Here is a 20,531-nt window from a genome sequence, read left to right as displayed (position 1 = left end):
TGTTAGTCTTTCATAATTATGTACAAATTCACCTCTTCAAACAAAAGTGGAAAGGAATCCACACTTCATTTAATTCAAGTTCACACACACACACAGACACACACACATTAGGTAGTGTAACATTGACACAAACTCATCCAAAAGCATAACACAATCTATAAAAGTGAAAGGGACTTTGGTGGCAAAAGGGTTGAATAGAATTGCAGCGTAAATGACTGGTTCAGGCAGCAGACCTGAGAACTCTTACTATGTCACTGCCTCTCCCATCAATAGAACCCATTCTCAAGCTATACTTATGTATGAACTAGGGAATCCATTGGAATGTACTTGACACAGGCCAGGCTGAGTAAAAATAAGGCCAGGAGATGTTTCTTGAGTGCACTTGGTTGCCTCCTTGGCTAGAGGCATTTAACATCACCCAACATATCCATTAACATGGCAAGAGGAAGACACCAGTGTTTACTTGATTGTTGTCAGAGCAAGTCGGCCCCGCTACTGAGCACATGAGACACAACCCAGGCTCAACAGGAGCCAAACTCTTCGATCCACTTCTCATACTTCTCCAGGTCAGCAGCGGACACAGACTTGGACACTTTCTTCAGGGAGGACTCAAAGTCCTCCATCGTGGTCGGCATGTGCATCTCATCTCGTGAAATGTTCCGGATCTCCTCCGGTGTCAGACCCTCGATTCTCCTCCTCATGGCCATCAGAGAGGCGTCCCTGCAGGTGTGATGAGAGGGTTAGGGTTAACACTCAGGAGACTGGATAACAACAGACATTATTCATCAACTTCAGAGCTCCGTTTTTAAATCCAGCTTTCATGTGACTCTCCTTCCTCCTGTAGCGAGCCACTCGGCCGTGGCGAGGAGACAGGCTGAAAGGAACTGACCTGCAGACGTTGGTGATGTCGGCCCCTGAGTAGCCCTCCATCTTCTCTCCTATCTTATACATGTCCACGTTGTTAGCCAGTTCTAACTCCTTCAGGTTAATGGCCAGCAGCTCCACTCGGCCCTTGGCTGCATACGCACACACACACAGAGAGAGAGCTCCAATGAAGGAGCAACATGCTAAATGTCTGTGAGGTAGCTAGCATTAGTCTGTGGTGGCAGAGCTCATGGAGGTCTGTGGACCTGAGGGCAGGGGGATATAGATCCTCTTCTCCAGGCGTCTCCTCAGAGCCTCGTCGATGTCCCAGGGGAAGTTGGTGGCAGCCAGGACCATCACCATCTTAGAGGGGTCGTCGTTCTCTGACGCACCGCCGACACCTAAGCACAGCAGAGTTCACACCCTCAACTTGGCAGTATCATATCACAGCAACAACAACAACTAAAAATGCAGTAAAAAAAAAATCTCTGTGGTTGACGACAGAATGGTGCGACGGTGATGAACTGTTAATCTGATGTGATGGAAGTGAAAAGAAAGAATACAAGTCGTTAATTAATTTATATAAATAAAAAATAAAATGACCATCCATCTGGACAAGTAGCTCTGCTTTCACTCTCCGACTGGCCTCGTGCTCCTCTGAAGTGCCGCGGCGGCTGCACATGGAGTCGATCTCATCAATGAAGATGGTGGTGGGGGCGTAGAACCGAGCCTGAACCAAACACACTTATTAGAGAAGCAGTCCATCCCTCAGGGGGGTCAGATGGCTCAGCGGTTAGGGAATCGGGCTATTAATCAGAAGGTTGACGGTTCAAATCCCTGCCGTGCTAATTGATGCTGTGTCCTTGGGCAAGACACTTCACCCTACTTGCCTCGGGAAATTTCCCTGTATTTACTTAAGTCGCTCTGGATAACAGCGTCTGCTAAATGACTAAATGTAAATGTAATGTGATCCCTCAAGTAATGAGGCGGTTATGACAAGTCATTACTTATGGAATACAAGAACTAGCCACAGAAGAGTCTTACCATTTCAAATAGTAGGCGGACCAGTTTTTCAGACTCCCCTCTGTATTTGGAAGTGAGTGTGGAAGAGGAGACATTGAAGAATGTGGTTCTGCATTCTGTGGCCACAGCTTTGGCAAGCAGAGTCTTCCCCGTGCCTGGTGGTCCCACCATCAACACCCCCTACAAAGTATATTTGGGTCAAACTTCATGCCCTTCTAGAACAACATACTCATAACAACAAAAGAGGAAGCGGCTATAAAATTCAGATTAAAACACAGGTACCTTCCACGGCCGTCTTATTCCTTTGAAAAACTCTGGCATCCACATTGGAAGTACCACAGCCTCTTTCAGAAGTTTCTTTGCTTCTTCCAAGTCTGCAATATCATCCCTAACACAAAACAATAATTACGATTAGTTTAAACACACACACACAGTATGTTCTTCAGAGAACATTGTTCCGGAAGGTTAAGAATGTCGCAGACCATTTGACACTGGGATTTTGGGATATGATGTCTCTTTCCAGGGCCTCAACCAGGTCTTTGTCGTTTCCTGTCCCATCAAACTTCCTCACTTCTTTGTCTGCAACATCAGCTTTGTTCTGCAAAGCAAGTGCACTGGATTATTTGCTTGCTCTCAAGGAGGATTAGTGTAGCAGTAACAAACAGTATCGTAGAGGTTTAGTACCAGCCACAAACCAGATGGACAACCTGGGGAAGGCTAAAGGTAAACAGACATGCCATGGCTGATGTGTGATCAACAGTGCAAACAGACGTGGAAAAATAGCTTCCATAGTCAAATCATGGACTTACCCCTGCAGTAGCAATGATCATAGCACAAACATCTTACTTATATTAAATGTGAATTCAAAACCTAATGTGTTGTAGAATAAGTTTTGAATGAATAAGGAAGGCAGCGACAAAGGCTCGTCCAATGTCATCTAGCTAGCAGAGCACTGACCTTGTTGTCTCCTTTGGGTTTGCCTGGGATCTCTTTCTTCTCCTTGGCCTTCGGTGGTTTGCCCTTGTCCCCGTTGGGCCCACGTGGCGACTGCCTCTGAGCCCGAACACCAACACTCAGGCGGTTGTTGTGCGGTTTGCCGTCTTTGTAGGGCATCTGAGGCCTCCGGACTGGGCAAGGAGAGGCTCTTTAACATGAAAAGAGATGACATGTCAATAGGCCGGAGATATTTTTCCTCATATTTTCAGTTTGACAGGGATTTATTTGACAAAAACCGTATTATTTTCTTCCACAAAGGAAGCCAACCCCGGGCACACAAGCACTAATCTTCCTCATGTGAGGGCATTATTGAGTTACATTTTGAGAACAAACAGCTTATTCTCTTCCCACATGCACTTCGCCCCAACTGCGCACCCACATAAAGTTCACAGAATCTCAGATGTGCACAATCTCCTTCAGTTCAAATAAGAATACACATTTACAGATAATTGTGAATCTCCAGTGGAAGACAACAGTTAGACAGGGTAAACTATACTGTTCATACCTCCGCTCCACAGGCACTGGCCATATATCACCGTCATGACTAACAGCGATTGGTTTGGATGGAGCTGTGTCTAGTTGAAAACTCTCTAGTGTGCTCATTATTTCTTGAACATGTTTATTTTCTTCATTTATCTCTTGCCATACCTGTTAAAAACAAGATGCAAGAGTCAACTAAATACATTCAAATTCAGTTCCTAAATTGTTCTAGTCACTGAAACCTACGTGACAATCCAAGTTAGTGTATGAATCACCTACCTGTTGCCATCTCTGTTGAAAGCTGCTGTCGCGAACACTGAACACGTACTTTATCTGTTCAAGTACTCCTTGATAACAAACACTAGCAGAATTGTAGTTCCCCAGCAAGGCGTACTCACGGGCAAGCTTCACATTCTCACTTATTTCATGCAGACTCATTCTGGTGGAAGAAAAATGTTAATATCAATAGCAAGAACAATCTAGAAAAACGTTTTCCTAAGTTCTATTTTTTTTCTCTCACATTACTGACAGGTTAATGCGACAACCTAAACAAGACTGCCAGGGTGGAGTGCAGTGGAATTGACAAAGGGTCTATTCGTTTAAACTCATCTGATACCGCAAATGGGTGGAGCCTGAAGTTGAACAATAGTTGTAAAAACGTACTTTTACTCACCTACTGCACAAAACAAAACCACCAGCTGGCAGAATAGGGCAAACGACCTACAACTAGCCAGACAATTTACGAAATTAGCCGCTGAGCTAGGGAGTTAATAAATCACTCACTTGACACTGAAGCAACACTAGAATTATATGATTGAACATGAACATTAGAAACTATATTATTAACTGGTTGAACTATATCAATGACACGTCGCCGGCAAACTTGTTTTCAAACGTATATAGGTGGATAGCCTTAGCTTGCTAGATTTGCTAGTAGAGCTAACATCATTAGCCAACACAAACCCACCTGTTGTACACTTTCAAGTTGATACCTCCTTGCATAAACCTTGGAGAAATATGGATTCGAGATCGGGTAAGCGGTGTCAGCGATGACTGTTATAATTGTATTTCCTGGAGTTTGCAGCTAATGCACTTTTTTAGTTACTTCAGTTGTTTCATACCAAACCCAGAGACGATTACACCCGCCTCATTTTCTAGAACTCAAATGCGATAAACGTCATATCCTGATTTCTCTGTTGAAGCCATTATGTATTCCAGAGTGGAGTATTACCTATATCCATCTTTTAACACAAGCTGCAAATATATTTTAGTGTCCCGTCACGTCCAGACATTGAATTCAGGTAACTTAGTAGCAAAATAATTTGTTAGAACACTCACAACATTGGGTATATGAAACACAATTAAATGGAATCCTTGGGAGTGCTTACATTGTGCTTACATTCTTTATTCATCTTCACCATCTCCCCGCACCCCACCCCCAGTGTACATTTGCACAAAAATCATCAAATCATGCCAACTTTACATGATTACAATGAAACCAGTGCAGGAATGTCAGTGATCATATCCATTACTACATTCAAATCGTTTCAAAAACACACAAAAAAGGGAAAACCACTCAAATTTAGCTGTGAGCAACAACAACAAAAAATAAATTGTGTGCTATATAAATCCAGTTTTTTCCAATACAGTGTCACTCCTTCATGAACATGGCAGCTGAGTCATTGTCAGAAAGATCATTCACAGCATAGCCTAGTGCTTTGGTTGAGACTGAATAGATGTGAAAGGCACAGTTGCCATTTAATGTCAATGAGAAGCGTGTAATCACACAGGAAAAAGAGCCAGCTGTCTCACACTTCCGTCTCACAGCATTGAATACAGTATTAGTGTACTTTCAGGGGGCAAAGAAAAAGACAAAACAACATGGAACGACCAACCTTAACCAGAGCAAAGTATAAAGAGGTCCTGCCCTAATGAACTCTAACCAACTGAAGTGATCAAGACAAATATTTACATCAAATGTATGCAACACTTTATAAATACATTTTAGGTATAAATTAGAAAAATACACAAAACACAAATCCAATCAACTATGTCTAGTGTCATTTAAAATGCCAGTCTGATTATCCCCCCTCCCTCCTACCCCAATATATTTGGTGAAAGTGAGCAGATCAAAGGCACAGCAATGAATAATTCAAGAGTTATTTATACCAGCAAATTCTAGAAGAGAGAAATTACTAGATCCCCATTGCAATATACCTATTAAAATATAAATTAAGACAATTACAGATAAAAGCTTCAACAGAAATAAATCCTATCCTCCCACTAGTCACCAGTGAACAATTTCTCAAATAAATTAAGGCTTAAACAGAGTTTGTAATTCTTCAAAGAGCACCCTGATATGTTCTGCTTTCAAAACTGTATGTCCATGCAGTCAGCACATATGATGCTGGCGTACCCTGTACACTCCATGTACACAAAAATGAATTTACTTTCATACTTTCAGGCATGATGTCCCATTTCAGTTGCCTAACTGGTCTTGAGGCCCTTTATTCGACGCTATGATGTATGTACCCTAGGAGACTGTGACCAAATCTGTAGTGCAGTATACCACAGATGTCGGGTAGTGTCATTCCTAACTGGGGAACTCATATTTTCTCTGTAAAGTCGCACCTTATGGAATAATCCCCTTTAACACAAACCAACATTTACTGTCAGTCACTGTACCTCAATTAGTGTACCTCCAAACCTGCCTTCTCACAAAACTAAGACCTACTCCCAGACCCATTCTGTACCAGCAAGACTAGGGTGTCCTGACAAGGCAGCTACACGTACACCAGATCCCTCCCTGGAGCCCCCCTGGTGGCTTCCTCCCCTGGACCACCCTCCACCTGACCACCGCCCTCCGCCTCATCCCCATCATAGTTCTCGTACTCAATGGGCTTGGGGCAGCTGTACGGGTGCCCGTTGTCGTCAAAGAATCGTCGGAAGGTGAATTCGTAGAAGGCGTGTTCCGGGTGCTTGCCGTTCCGGAACCACCCGTTGAGCGTGTCGTTATGGTTACCGTCGCTGTCGTTGTCGCTGCTCCACAGCTTGTCTGGGTCCACGGGGTCGAAGTTGGAGGTGTCGGTGCAGTGTGCGATGGTGGGGATGTAGGGTGCCGGCTGCTGACGGAGGTCGTTGGAGAAGTCGACGGCCTTGAAGAAAGGTTGAGCCTTGATCTCGTCCGCGCCGTTCCTCCCCAGGCGATCCTCGTGGCCGCGGCACAGTTTAACTATCAGGTCCGAAGCCTCCGGGCTCAGCTTGGATTGAGGGGGGATGTGAAGCGATGTCTGCCAGTTTATCACCTGGAAACAAGTGGTAAATATGAGGGTACAGTTAGTAGAATCAGTTGTACAGTGAATACCTGTATGCCACAACAGCCCATGACATCCCAATTAACGATAATTCACCTTGAGTTGGGTTTCCAGAGGCGTGGTTGCTAGGAAGGGAGGCTGGCCGACGACCATTTCATATAAAATGACACCGACACTCCACCAATCACAGAGCTGGGTGTATCCTGGGGGAACGAGTGTACATGTTAGCGACGTTAAACGAGCACACTGAGAAGCAATATCAAAACGTTCGTTGATCTAGCGATTCACTGACATTTTTAAATCCCCCTCGACTGTACTTTGAACTTGACATCCAACCAGCGTACAAGCAATCCATAGTACAAGACAAAGGCACTACATTTGATCAATACCACCACCACCACCCCACGCTCAGAATCGGTTCCCGCGGCGACAGCCGTCCGGACGCGTACCTGTCCGGAGCAGCACCTCAGGAGCGATGTAGTTGGGCGTGCCCACGAGGGAGTGAGCCAAGCAGCGCTGGTGCTGCCGGGCCTTCCTCCTCTCCAGGGGCTTGAGCCGGTCTCCGCAGCGACAGTTGGGCGAGTCTTCCCACTCCTTACTGAAGTCCATGCTGTCCTGTCTAACATGATCCCCTGAGGACGGGTCATAACACAGGTTAGATCAAACTCCTCTGAAGGGGAAACGTTTCAGTTTAGGAGCGATACTGACACGCCCCTGGACTGGAAATAGCTAAATAACCCGAGAAGAATTAAGTTATGAACACACCATCCTGTTTACGGTCCCTACTTACCACTCTGGTAGTACTTGGAGTCGTGTGTCCAGCGGAAGCCAGTGCAGAGGCCAAAGTCAGTGAGCTTGATGTGGCCGTCCCGGTCTATGAGGATGTTGTCGGGCTTGATGTCTCTGTGGATGAAGCCCATCTTGTGAACACTCTCCACAGCGCAGGTGAGCTCAGCGATGTAAAACTGAGCCAGCTCCTCTCGGAAGATGCCCAGCCTGATGAGAAGGCTCATCATGTCTCCTCCGGGAATGAAGTCCATCACAAAGTACAGGTTGTCCTTGTCCTGGAAAGAGTAGTAGAGACGCACCACCCACTCGTTGTCCGCCTCAGCCAGGATATCCCTCTCGGCCTTCACGTGAGCCACCTGGTTCCTCAGCAGGACGTCCTTCTTGCGGAGCGTCTTCATGGCGTAGAGAGCCCCCGTGTCCTCCTTCCGGGCCAAACACACCTCCCCGAAGGCTCCGATGCCAAGGGGCTTGATCCTCTTGAACATGGACTTGTCTATTTTAGCCCGTTTCAGCCGGATGTAGTTGGATTCCTTCTGGCACAGCATCATACGCATCTGCTCCTGGGCATCTCCTGATAGACCCACCTGATAGGGGCACGAGGAGAACCAAAAACAATCACATACTGACACAGTGCTTCACAGAGAACGGTAAAGACAACCTAAACCAAACCAAAACAAGATGCATGACTAGGGAGCAATGCATTCCGTTTAGTCAGAAAGCCCACGTAAGTCACCAATTAAGAACAAGTTACCAGAAGAAGCAATCAAAACGTTAAGAGCAACATGCATACAAATACATTTAATAGACACAGGGTTCGGGTAATTCCCCATGAAAAGTACCTGAGAGCAGAAAGGCATGTGTTTCCCTAAAGGTTGCTACATGCATGTCCATGACATCAGACTTGGGCTTCATGTTGTCTAGTAAAAACAACCTATCTTTATAGAGAAGCTTACTTGTGTCACTTATCTGTGTAGACTACTCAGGTCACGGCATAGAAGACACTTTTACCTTTTACATCAGCTGTTAGTGACAGCAAGGAGGGAAACGGAAAGATAGAAGAGAAAAAGAGAACGTAGAGGTCAGGAAGTAGACAGGCTATAAGACACGACACACTAAAGCTGACAAAGGAGAAACAGAAAAAAGAACAGATGGAACGAGAAAGTCAAAGGAGCTAACTAAAAGACAACATTGGGATCACGGTTTGAAAAATTAACATCCGAAGATGTAGTCATCAGAAACAGCTAAGCTTGTTCCCCCCACCCAATGTAGGCTTAACATATCTTGGAAACATGGATGGATTTAAAAACATCAACATGTCCTAAACTTAAGGCCCACCCACTTGCAAAGTGTTGGTGCAAACTCACCCTCTGCATCTCACTCTCCAGCTGCTTCTTCCTACGTATCCTCTGCTGGTGGTTCTTCAAGATGTTCTCAACGTGCTGCTCCATGAAAAACTTGAAGGCCTGGGGAGAATACAGAGGAACGTTGGGCTCTCGGCGTTCCTCGTCTTTCTTGTTCCGGCGCACGGGCACCGGAGATGTCGTGATCTGTTTCTTCTCCCTCTCGGCGGAACCCGCGGAACTCTCCGGAACGTCGTTCTTGTCGCCGCTGCTGCCGCCCTCGTCTTCCTCCGCCTCCTCTCTGCCGGAGCTCTGCTTGGCCCCGCCCTCGTAGGCAGGGCAGGCGGCACCAGGCTGCTGGAGGAGGTGTTTGGGGTAGGGGGGTGGAGGGCCCTGGTAGCTGGGGACCTCTGGTAAGGGTGTCGGTGCTGGTGGCTCCTGGTAGGTGCTGGTAGGGGGGGGAGGCTGGGGCTGTTGCATCCGGGGAGGGTAAGTGGGAGCCACTGCTGTGTGCAGCTCGGGCTTCTGCACACGTGTGCTCTTGACGGGCTGCAGGATGGGGGCCTGGGTGATGGCGGTCACCGTGGTAGCAGAGGGCTGGGAGCCGGCTGGGTGGGTCTGACGGTGGCTGTTGAAGGAGTTGGAGCGGACTGGTGCGTTGCTCTGCCAGGATGGAGATATGTCCTGGTTGCTGCTGCCGCCTGGGGAAGACTGGGGCTGGGGTGCTGCCTGAGACCAGGACTGAAGAGGACCCATGTTGTACATGTCCAGGTTATGACTATTCCGATTGGGCACCATCATGGACTGAGGGAGGTTGCCACCATTGACGTAGCTTGGGGAGGAAGCAGGACCTCCAGCCTGCATCTGCTGAGCTGTGGGACTTTGTCGGTTGCTCTGGTTGACTGGGTATGGGGGCGGAGGCTGTCTGCTGTTCACACACATGGTCACGTTCTGATGCCCCATGTAGTCTGGTTGACTGGAGCCATTCTGAGGCCAGCTTGGGGGGAAGTTGAACTTGCTCCCCCCAGAGTTCTGCATGATGATGGGCTGTCGGCCCATGGGCACAGGACTTATCCCTCTCTGGTTCTGGGGGGCTGGGGCTGAGTAGCCATCCGGCCAGGCTCCTTGGGGGACCGGAGAGATCCGGGGAACCAGGTAGTCCATGTTGCCAGAGAAACGCTTGTTTGAAGGATTGCTGTCCCAGGAGGGTGGGGGAGGAGTTGCACCCCTATTCGGGGGGGGCGTGACACTGCGAACCTGAGGCGGGAGGGGAGGGTTGACCCGCTGGTTGTTTCCAGGGTGTCCCTGAGGGAAGGCTGGGGGCAGACGTCCGGAAACGTCACTCTGGGGTCCAGGGCTATCTGAACGGTACATGATCCCTTCCACCATCATGGGCCCGTGTCTTTGGGTAACCAGTGATTCCTTTGAATCCTTCCAACTTTGTCTCCTCAACACAGGCTGCTGAATGTGAGATGCACCTGCAATATGAAGACAGGGGGGAGAAAGACTGGGTTTGAGATCAGAATCGAAAAAGATTTACGCTCACTGATGATATGTTAACTAATACACAGGTATTAAACCATAAATAAATAGACTGTGTTATGGTACTGGACTGGAGCAGATTCCCTTCTCCTACATACAATCTGTTTCACAGTGTCTTGTTTCCTTCGTGAGAATACATTGGCTTTTCAGCAACAAACGCCATAACTCTTAAATCCTGCCACAATAGAAAGTGTCCAGGAACAAGCCAGGGAGAAGAGGATGAAAGCTAACAGTTGGTCCCAAGGGACAGATGCCTACCGGGTCCTTTCATGCCTGCAGCGACTGGGCGTGCGGCTGTAGACACCATCTGCTCCCTCACTGGGTCCTGGTAGCTCATCTTACTGATGTATTCGATGGCTGCCTCCGTGCTGCGGTTGTTGGTCTGTTTCAGAGCACGGATCACCAATTCCTGAAAATAAATGTTTGAAAAGAAATGAAAACATGATCAAATCATGTTATCATTATCGACGTGATGAAAATAAAAATAACTATGTTTACACAAACATGTTAGTTACACGTGGTTGAATATAATAGTTCAGAATCACTTTCATGTGATTCAGCAAATGCAAAACATAGTCACGTTTTTTTCTTCTAGCTATAAAACAATGGTATAGCTACTTCACTAAATCAAAGGATCATTTGCTTAACTACCTACTCATGACTGACTCTCAAAAAATGTTAAGCATGAGACAGTCTAACTATAGTTAAAGCTGGTAATTCCACTCTGCATAGTTTTCATTTTTCAAATGCTTACGCACACACAAAAAAAAACGCAAGGGACGAATATATCGGGAGCTCAAGTACGACAGAATGAGACGGGTAACCGTTAAAGTCGTTCCTTACCTCCTCAAACCCAGCAGACAGCAGCTCCAACAGCATCTGTCTGTTCACCTCGGCTGTTTTAACATTGGAACTGGGCTCTTTGCTAAAGGGCATGAGAGACTTCCGTATCTCCTGCAAGGCCTTGTGGTAGGGGTTTCTAGGGTTACTACTGCGCCCCTGCTGCCTCGGGTCTTCAGGCAGTACCTTTCCAGCACCCATATCCACCTTAGGGGCGTCAGATGGTCTGGATAAGTTACGGAGACTCTCGCGGATTTCCTGCAGCATCTGGTGACTGTTGCCAGTGTAGTTGCTGGCAGGGAAGGTCTTGGGTCTCATTTGTCTGTATCCTTCGGGTTTCTCCCCTCTCTTCATGTAAGAGCATGTATGTTGACAGCCACAGCAGTGAATGGGATGACACGCAGTACTTTCGCACTACGAGGGTATCGGGTGCCGAGTTTAGTTTCCAGATTTCAATGAATTCCGATCTGCATGCTGTTGACTAACATCTAGGCACCTGCTTAAGACAAGACACACACGGTCAGAGGTGTAAATGAACACTGCATGAATGAATCTGCTTTCACAATATTGTCGATGAAATTAAGAATTCTACATTAGCAAAATACACATAAAAGGAATGGCGCTTGATTAATTTCTGAATGAAGCACTTGGTTATATCATCGCTTACAACAGAGCTAACAAGCTAGCCAACGTAGCAAGTATGAACGAGCGGATATTTTGTTCCTATATAGCAAGTGGTTGTGAATTATTAAATGAACTCAGTAAGGTTCGCAGAAGAGTAATGCTACAAAGCTCCACGTTTAGTTAAGGACAGTCCTGCTGTTGTTAGTAGCCTAGCTGCTAATAGCTCCACGGCCTGTCCTGTAGCAAAGCAGCTTTAGCACTCGCTAAACTAGCTAGCTAGCTGGCTAGCAAACAACAGGTTAGCTGTTCCCAGGCGATCAATTCACCGGCAGTTGTGTGGTACTTACGATCAAATTAAAAAACAAATCTAAAATAATAAAATGAAGCTCGATAAACTTATTGTTAAGTATTTTATGTATGAGTGTAAAAGTCAACTTAATAGCTAATGTCTAACCTTTCGCGAGATATTCCTCAATGTCTGTCAAGTTGCCCGGATGTGTGTGGCTTGTTTTTCCTCTTCCCATCATCCTTTGCGTAAGAAGCATTAACCTGCCTGGTCTCCTGGACATTCTCTGGTACTAACTTGATTAGCTCCATAACTATTCTGGTAAATTACATTGAAATGTACAAATGCCAATTCATGGTCACTTCTTGTTATGCATCTTTAAACAACCTAATTGGCTGCAGATAAACATGGTTCAACACATAGTCAAAGCTATAAAACGTTTTCACACATGCCTTTTATTTCAAAACAAGAGTTACAAAATTATGACATTTTCCCCACCCGAGTCCTCTGCATATGGAGCAAACAATCAACACCCCAAACAGAGTAGTATCTCAGTATTCATTTTATATAGGATGATGATTTTTCTTTCAATAAACAGAGACTATAACAAGAAACGACAGATAATTACAGTCGTAGGGACAATATCACATAAACGGTCAGGACACACAATGCAACTACACACAGCACATTCTTTCTACAACACCAAAGACCCCTTGCTTTTAAACTGGGACTCGTCTGTTGACATACACAGCCTCTCCATCAGTCCCACAGACCAGGCACTGTCCCAGTATGTCCAGACTGTTCACAGAAAGAGTCTGGGTGGGAAGCATGTTTGTCGTCTCTAGGCGGCCTTTACTAGAGTCTCCAGTGAGCCAGGCGCTGACGAGAGACTGGTTCTCTCCAACCAGGGCACCAGCACTCCGGGAAATCATACTTGTGTTCCGTCCACCTGGTACACAATAAAGTAATACAATTTATTAATATAATATGTGACGTAAGACAATTTAGTTTATTATAACTGGTGTCTTACTGATGTGACCCAACCTAAATTAAAATCAGACCAAATCCTCCTTTAGTATTAGTAAACACGACAGATCCCAGCTGTGTGATCACTTCATGTAGTTCATGTGTGTACTTGCTTTGTAACAACGACGTAGTGTCCGAGTTAGTGGATGTTTCCCAGTGCCACAACGAACCATCCTCAGAACACGAAAAGAGATGATCTGGGTTGGAGGGATGAAAATGGACTTCCCACACTGCGAAAACACAGAACAGACTTTAAAACCATATCAAAGACTGCTCTCGTAGCGAGAACAGAATACTTGAATACTTCTACTTTATTATTCACTGTATTAGCCCTCACTTTCAGCAGAGTGTGCTTCCATGAGAGAAAATGGCATGTTGCCTTGTCTCACATCCCAGATGCACAGCATCCCATCCTGCCCTCCAGTGGCCACAATATGTTGTTGGTTAGGGTGTCTGTCCACACAATGCAACGGGACTCTATCTCCAGTTCTAAAATGCGAAAGAAAGGCAGACGGTTAATTCTCAGTGGAATTCTCTGTGGAACTTGAACACATTTTTTATTTGAAAGTAAAAAATCTTACAGAGAAAGAATCTGTGATGGTTCATCGACTTGCTGCCTGAGGTCCCAGATCTTGAGCTGACCAATAGAGTTCACGGTAAGGATCTCAGTTGTCCTCAGAAACGTCACGGCATGAATGGTACTGCTATCGGCATTTTCTGATATGAAAAAACAAAACAAAAAGACAAGTAAGGATTTTGTATGTAACTGTAAGTTATAGATCAGCAACCTTGTCTATATGTATCAGAAGAGGACTCTAGTTCCCTTACATACCTATGGTGCGTATCACCTCCTCCTGGTCAGCTCTGAAGATGATTATTCTGCCATCTTCACCGACTGTAACAATCTCAGGACTGTTACAAACAACCCCAGTGCATGGGGCATTGTCACATGGATAATGATGAGCTCTTCCCCATTGGTGAGACACAGATAATGTCTGTAATGAAGACGAGTAACACAAAAACAGTTGAACAATTTTAAGGGATAATTCACGGTACAATGTGACTTAAGTGGCAGTTTGGGGTCCTGCATTTGTTGGTCAAATTCATACCTGGTTCGTATGATGATGACGGTATATGGTCACTGCACCTGACGACGATGCTGTAACTATTTTGTCTTGATCCAGAAACTTAACGAACACAGAACATCCATGTAACCACATCGTATATTTACTGGCCATGTACTGAATTAAGTAGAATAACATAACCTTACTTACTTGAAGATCTAGTACATCTCCATCATGCTTTAGTTCACTTATCAACTGTGGGTCTCCCTCGAATTCATCTTCCATACCACTGACACCATTCTCTCCGATGGACCAAATGGAAACTTTGTTGTCCTAAGTGAATAATACAAATAACTTGTAATCGTATATTGTATTACTTACACAACTTTAATTTTCAAATACGACAATATAACTTAACGCAATCCTGATGATTCGTAACTGACTCTTGACAGCTAGATAGCTATAGCTTAGCTAGTAGTTGGCTAGCAAGCCTACCTCGTTGTCCCAAGAGCCAGTGGCAAAGATTTCCGGTTGTTGTAACGAAGAAGACGAGACCGGTCTCCATCTAGTTTTACTGATTTTCTGTGACACGTATTTTGCATTTGTGCCCTCCATGTTCTAAGGTATCTTTAGAGAAAATCCCACTCAATATACAACACAGTGGCATATGGACATTTTCCTGAGTCCCGCCAGCCCAGGTATGGTGGCCGAATGAAGTCAATTCCAATAACGAAACGAGAACAAACCGTTTGGAAATCTCTGACGAGAGTCTGATCAGCTTTAGCTCTCGGGCTCCGCCTCGTGGATTAGTGAGGCTCTGATCGCTAATTCTACTGGTCAAGTCAGATGGAACCCGTGGAATCAAAGCTGAGAGATCACCCTGAATTTCAGATATAATAAAAAAGCGACATTCTATATATCCTATGTTAAATAATTTCACTGGACAATAAATCAGAAGGCTAATCCGTAGGTTGTGGAGTAAAAGCTATGTCTCGTGACGTATCTCCTCCCGTCCTGGAGGTTGTCAGTTTTGTGGGCAAGACTGTGGGCGCAGGCGCGGCACTGACAGCTGCTGTGTATCTGCTCCGCAGAGTGTGTTTAACAATGGCCTGGAAATCAGGAGGTGCCAGCCACACAGAGCTTGTCAACAACCTCCGCAGTAAGTTTAGTCATTTTGAAAGGTAATCGCGTCAGAAATGTGTGTACAAACGCAACGTGAACGAGGAATTACTGTTAACAACTGCCAACAGTTGCGTGATAGCTGAGTAACATTGTCGATACATTTGCTAGCTGGTTAGCTAGCTAGGCTAACGCAACGGCGCCGTCGTCAGGCAACGTCGGTAAAGCGACTTGAGCTCAGATTCTATTGCCTTGTTCAGTTGCAGAATCGCTATTATGGAAGCTAACTATGGATATCACTAAATGTACTTGCTAATCAGGTGCATTTAGCCCAGTGCTAGTGTAGAGGAATGCTGTCCTGGATGGCCATGTTTTGTGTGCGTCATTTTGGTGGCCAGCCCGTTAGTTCTAGCTAACGTTAGCAAGAGCTAGCCACCACAGAAAGCAAGAGTTGCTGACGTAAAGGTGCTAAAGTGTCTTCCATAGAAAACGTATGGACACAAAATAGATGCTTTAAAGTAAATGGCTATAATCCAAAAGATGTATCATTGTCGTGCTTCACTGCGTTTAAACTCTTGAATGCAACAGCTATGTAACGTAGCCTGGTAGAAGGGGCGGGTCTGCCATGCATTGCTGTAGTAAAATAGGATCGTGTCATGGCATGCACACATTTTAGTTTTAGCCAAAAGGGCTGCGTTATTATTTTGAACCCGTAAGTGGATTGCATGGCGCCAGGTAAGGTAACACTGCAGAAGATGGTTCACGAATTAACCATATCTGCATGGCGAAGCAGTGAGCTTGTTTTCTACCGCCTCTACCATACTTTATATGTAGGTCTATATCTGTCCAATACAGCATTGCAGCAAAGGTAGTCAGTAAATGCGCTCTCTCTCTCTCTCTCTCTCTCTCTCTCTCTCTCTCTCTCTCTCTCTCTCTCTCTCTCTCTCTCTCCCTCTTTCTCTCTCTCCCTCTTTCTCTCTATCTCTCTTGCATCTTGCCATTGACACACTGGTTCGAAAGTGGTTATATTTAATATAAACATACATCTAACTGAATTATTTTGCAACACCATCCTCCCGTCACTTGACCCAAATACTACAACGACAAACCCCAAGTTAGCCTAAGCCGGCTTTAAACAGGTCAAATTTAGGATGCATGCTAATTCTTATCTTTCTTGTTTGTTGTGTCCATCAGCACTTTAGTCTGTCTCTAAGGCTAACTCCACATACTTCCCTCTTCACACTGTTAATGGCAAACAACCGCAAACATGTTATTTAGGACTTAAAATCCTTCACATTTTACTGTGCCACTTTATCAGAATAATGTAATACAAAGTGAAATGCAGTAGTAACTTTCTCGGCTCTGAAAAACTGTTTTATCCGTGTACTTCTTGTCTGCTGTACTTACTTCACCCACAATGTGTACATCGCTGTGTATGAAAGCATCTGGTAAGGGGAAAATTCTGGAACCATTACAGTGTGAACCTTATGTAGCCTACAGTGCTGCGTTTTACCATCTGTCGCTAAGCAGGTGTAATGTAACCTGACAATGATCCGCACATGGTGGGCTGGACTGGGGGTGGGGGAGGGGGTGTAATGAGATCAGCGCGGCTGTCGTTGGCACTTCCTCCGGGTGCCACCAACTGTCAGTGGAGCATCATGGGGAGGGATTACTCTGAAGACACTGCTGTGTGTGTGAGCGTCTATGTGAGCGTGTGTGTGAACGTGTTTGTCTACGACAACATATCAGCTGTTACGTGACACGCGTCGTGTGTCCTCAGAAAATGGGATCATCAAGTTGGACAAAGTTTACGAAGTCATGTTGACGACAGACCGAGGCCACTACTCCAGATGTAACCCCTATATGGATTCCCCTCAGTCCATAGGTGTGTACCTGGTGTGTACTTGGCACGCTGCACTGCAAGGAGTTTCAACTGTCATCTGTTAGCATGTGTGACAGTGTTTGTTTGTCTCTCCCTGTCAAGGCTATCAGGCCACCATCAGCGCTCCACACATGGTATGAAATACAAAGGACACATCAGGAACTGTTGCACGTCATGTCGGTCAGAACGAGTCACGATTATTCGTCTTGACCTCATTTGGCCTGAATTCAAGTGTGATTTTGCCAGGTGTAGATGCGGTTGTATGGTGAATCTGTTTCTCCCCAGCATGCGTATGCGTTGGAGCTGCTGCATGACCAGCTGCATGAGGGTGCCAAGGCCCTGGACGTAGGATCTGGGAGTGGGATCCTGTCTGCCTGCTTTGCACGAATGGTGAGCCACACATGACGGGTAAACAAATTACATTTATCCTCAGAGGAAGTTCTTAACTAATGATTTTCCTAGGGAGTCATTTTCTAGAGACATTTTTTGTTATTGTTTAGTTTTTTTTTTTTTTTACCCCTGAATTTGTTTGTTGATGCTGCTTCACAGGTTGGTCCCAAAGGAAAGGTGATAGGAATTGATCACATCAAGGAACTGGTAGACGAGTCTGTAAACAATGTGACGAAAGACGACCCTAGCTTGATATCATCGGGCAGAGTGAAGCTAATAGGTAAGCCAAAGAACGCCACTAGAATTCTAAATGCATTGATGACATAATAAAAATAATTCACTTAATACACAGACGTGCACCCCAAGTGGGATGGACCAAAACAGTTTGTCGACACTCAAACCAGGACTGTCTATAAGCTCTCCGAAGCCTTCTGGCTCTTTGGGGCAGGAACATAATGTAGCTCAGTTGACATGGGGGTGTGGTGCTGAATAATTGAGTGGAAAGTGCCTGCTTTAGTCTGCCCTGCAGTCAGGCAGCATGAGTCAGAGGCCTGGCTCTTCGGAGCTCCATCGTGTGGCCCGGTTCCCCGACTCAGCGCCCCCGTGGGACGGCAGGGGGACGGCAGGGGGACGGCAGCGTAGGTGACAGCTGCTGCCTGTTTGTGTTTCAGTGGGAGATGGGAGGATGGGTCTGGAGGAGGAGGCGCCCTACGATGCCATACATGTCGGCGCGGCGGCACCCAACGTGCCCCAAGCAGTGAGTCTCCCACCAGGCGGAATGAGAGTCACAAAAGCATGACTATGGTGCCCTAAGACGGTCACGTCCACCCGATCTGTCACGCTCATTGGGAAGGAATGTTGTTGTGAAAGGACGCATGCATACCTGCACTCTTTTATGGTCCTGTTGAACACTCAAATAGCCCCTAATGTCATTTGGTGTAAACAAAACATTCAAGGTTAAAAAGGTTGATGAAACAACGCATGTTATTTGATGTTGTCTAACGTGCTGGGAGTGTCAAGCATCGTTCTAATTCTAATCCTGCTTACATTTGATTCCAGTTTGCTGTTTAGTCTTACTTGTTTCTATTTGGCTGTGATAGGTAGGGTTTTATTGTTTTTCTTGCAGTTTAGTAAACTCATTGTTACAAAGAAACAATATACAATGTAAAATATAAAAAACATTTTATTTATTTGTGAATTGATATGAATCGCTAGAAGACTAAATTGCGATTCAAATGCAAATCGATTCTTTCCCCCCCACCCTTACTCTTTCGTGCTCAGCTCCTGGACCAGCTGAAGCCGGGCGGGCGACTCATCCTGCCCGTGGGCCCGGCGGGGGGGAACCAGATGCTGGAGCAGTACGACAAGCTGGAGGACGGAAGCACCAAGATGAAGCCTCTGATGGGGGTGATTTACGTGCCTTTAACGGACAAAGACAAGCAGTGGTCCAGGTGGAAGTGACTTCCTTCTCCTCCCTTCTCCTCCCTTCTCTGTCCTTCACACAGTGGCAAAGGTGATATGGTTATGGCCTGGAGCAGACAATGGATCAGAACGGCTCCGTTTGGCTGCTTGTTTTCATTATTTGCTTCTTCCAAACCATGGCAACTGGCTGCACGTTTTCTTAACCGCTTCGAGTCTAGAAATCAAACATGCCGCATTAAAACTGCGTGGTTTAGCGAGTGTGGAGTGGGATTCTTTGGGGATTTTAACTGTAGCTGAATAGATAGTGTTTGGCTTTGATGACATGTTTGATAATACACATTGGCTGTGGTGCTGTGAACTAACGTCCCCTGGTATGAAAGCATGCTAGTTATAGTATTTTGCATCTTTAAGGGATGTTTCTAAGATCTTTTTAAGAATCTTGTCTTGCATACAATAAGCGTCACTTTGTTATTCGGCCTGTGTTTTGAAAGTTGGGGTTGAATAACTACCTGACGATATCTACCTGTCCAACTGCTGGCCTGTCAGGGATGTTTGATATGAACTTGTTCTCTTATCTACATCTCATAATAATTCATTTTTCCCCCACACAGGGATGAACTTTGAAGTGGGAGACTGTCAGTGTTCTAGAGTTAACCAGGAGGGAGCATTGGGTTCCAACAACCATTGGATTTTTTTTTTTTTCTTTTTTCAAAACCAACCAGTGATTATTTTTCCTTTAACTCTAATTTGGGATTAGAGCATCATGCAGAGGAAAAACCTGGAGATCTGGGGGGGGCGGGGAAAGACTGCTTTAGATTGACCATAGAATTATTTGTGAATTTTTTTGTTAAGGGGAACGTTGTTTTTTCCAGACTTGCTTTTTCAGATTTTGAGTTATCCTTTTGATTAGCTGGAGGATTTATTTTTTCCAGATTTGTTCGAGTGAGTTGCAATCAACCATTGCTAAATGCATTTCAGCTGAATCAGGGCTGAGCTCCAGAATGAAGATGCTGTCACCAGGTCAAGCAGAGTCCAGTGTAGAGTCGATTAGATAATTCACCTAGCTGCAGAGCATGTCTGAAGATCTAACTGTAGATAGCTGTATTGCTCTGTTGACATATATAAGCTTTTCTTTCCGTCTGGCAGTATTTAAACCAAGGCACATGCAGGCTGTACACATCTAAAACACACAATCCTGTTGGATAGGCCACACATGATGACACTAGTGGTATAGCAGATATACCACTTGGACTGGCCGGTTCGATATGACAAGATGGGAGCGAATGCCACTCAGTGCTCCGTGACAAGAGCATGTATGACACAGACACACATGCACCAAACAGGGCTATGCTTTCCACCCTGTGTGTTGCTTTTTCTGCCTCTGGTTTCCATGACGACATCTTTTGCAGGTCCTTGAGATGACTGGTATAACATGCAGCAGTCACTGCTCTGCTGAAATAAACTTCAATGCAAAGCAAAAACGAATGTCTTGTCTGTTTGTTTTCGTTTTTTCGACGTGGGGTTTGAAAA

The 20,531-nt window shown here is 45.5% G+C and overlaps 4 protein-coding genes across 10 annotated transcripts; 1 reads left to right on the top strand and 3 right to left on the bottom strand.

Annotated features, from left to right (window-relative positions):
* Positions 1-47: 47 nt before the first annotated feature.
* Positions 48-4,529, bottom strand: katna1 (katanin p60 (ATPase containing) subunit A 1). Of its 3 annotated transcripts, none has more exons than XM_047022370.1 (12): positions 4,331-4,529; positions 4,027-4,089; positions 3,643-3,802; positions 3,389-3,531; positions 2,845-3,031; positions 2,370-2,485; positions 2,170-2,275; positions 1,909-2,067; positions 1,468-1,594; positions 1,131-1,265; positions 890-1,016; positions 48-720 (listed from the first exon to the last, which is right to left on the bottom strand). In XM_047022370.1, exons 3-12 carry the CDS (start codon positions 3,799-3,801, stop codon positions 522-524), a joined length of 1,458 nt encoding a protein of 485 aa, XP_046878326.1. In that variant the 5' UTR covers position 3,802; positions 4,027-4,089; positions 4,331-4,529; the 3' UTR covers positions 48-521. The 3 variants fall into 3 exon arrangements, with proteins under 3 accessions (XP_046878326.1, XP_046878325.1, XP_046878324.1); XM_047022369.1 differs by having other exon boundaries at positions 4,037-4,089; XM_047022368.1 differs by lacking the exon at positions 4,027-4,089.
* Positions 4,530-4,730: 201 nt separating this feature from the next.
* lats1 (large tumor suppressor kinase 1) lies at positions 4,731-12,339 on the bottom strand. 4 transcript variants are annotated; one of them, XM_047022364.1, is made up of 8 exons: positions 12,267-12,339; positions 11,192-11,684; positions 10,607-10,757; positions 8,831-10,284; positions 7,468-8,050; positions 7,127-7,309; positions 6,774-6,880; positions 4,731-6,668 (listed from the first exon to the last, which is right to left on the bottom strand). In XM_047022364.1, the coding sequence occupies exons 2-8, from the start codon at positions 11,540-11,542 to the stop codon at positions 6,147-6,149; spliced, it is 3,351 nt and encodes a 1,116-aa protein (XP_046878320.1). In that variant the 5' UTR covers positions 11,543-11,684; positions 12,267-12,339; the 3' UTR covers positions 4,731-6,146. The 4 variants fall into 4 exon arrangements, with proteins under 4 accessions (XP_046878320.1, XP_046878321.1, XP_046878323.1 ...); XM_047022365.1 differs by having other exon boundaries at positions 11,192-11,687; positions 12,267-12,334; XM_047022367.1 differs by lacking the exon at positions 12,267-12,339 and adding an exon at positions 12,160-12,257 and having other exon boundaries at positions 11,192-11,687.
* A 194-nt stretch (positions 12,340-12,533) lies between these two features.
* On the bottom strand, positions 12,534-14,932 carry nup43 (nucleoporin 43). Its single transcript, XM_047021811.1, has 8 exons — positions 14,684-14,932; positions 14,399-14,521; positions 14,234-14,311; positions 13,957-14,119; positions 13,706-13,841; positions 13,462-13,613; positions 13,238-13,354; positions 12,534-13,047 (listed from the first exon to the last, which is right to left on the bottom strand). The coding sequence occupies exons 1-8, from the start codon at positions 14,801-14,803 to the stop codon at positions 12,818-12,820; spliced, it is 1,119 nt and encodes a 372-aa protein (XP_046877767.1). The 5' UTR covers positions 14,804-14,932; the 3' UTR covers positions 12,534-12,817.
* A 294-nt stretch (positions 14,933-15,226) lies between these two features.
* Positions 15,227-20,486, top strand: pcmt (protein-L-isoaspartate (D-aspartate) O-methyltransferase). 2 transcript variants are annotated; one of them, XR_006956233.1, is made up of 8 exons: positions 15,227-15,347; positions 17,088-17,192; positions 17,292-17,323; positions 17,475-17,579; positions 17,739-17,859; positions 18,251-18,336; positions 18,861-19,092; positions 19,613-20,486. XR_006956233.1 is itself a non-coding variant. In XM_047021812.1 (8 exons), exons 1-8 carry the CDS (start codon positions 15,293-15,295, stop codon positions 19,623-19,625), a joined length of 687 nt encoding a protein of 228 aa, XP_046877768.1. In that variant the 5' UTR covers positions 15,228-15,292; the 3' UTR covers positions 19,626-20,486. The 2 variants fall into 2 exon arrangements, 1 of the variants encoding a protein (XP_046877768.1); XM_047021812.1 differs by having other exon boundaries at positions 15,228-15,347; positions 18,861-19,030.
* Positions 20,487-20,531: the final 45 nt, after the last annotated feature.

This window comes from Hypomesus transpacificus, chromosome 6 (genome assembly GCF_021917145.1).
Source record: "Hypomesus transpacificus isolate Combined female chromosome 6, fHypTra1, whole genome shotgun sequence".
Classification (NCBI taxonomy): domain Eukaryota; kingdom Metazoa; phylum Chordata; class Actinopteri; order Osmeriformes; family Osmeridae; genus Hypomesus; species Hypomesus transpacificus.
This window is presented reverse-complemented; position numbering and strand designations above follow the sequence as displayed.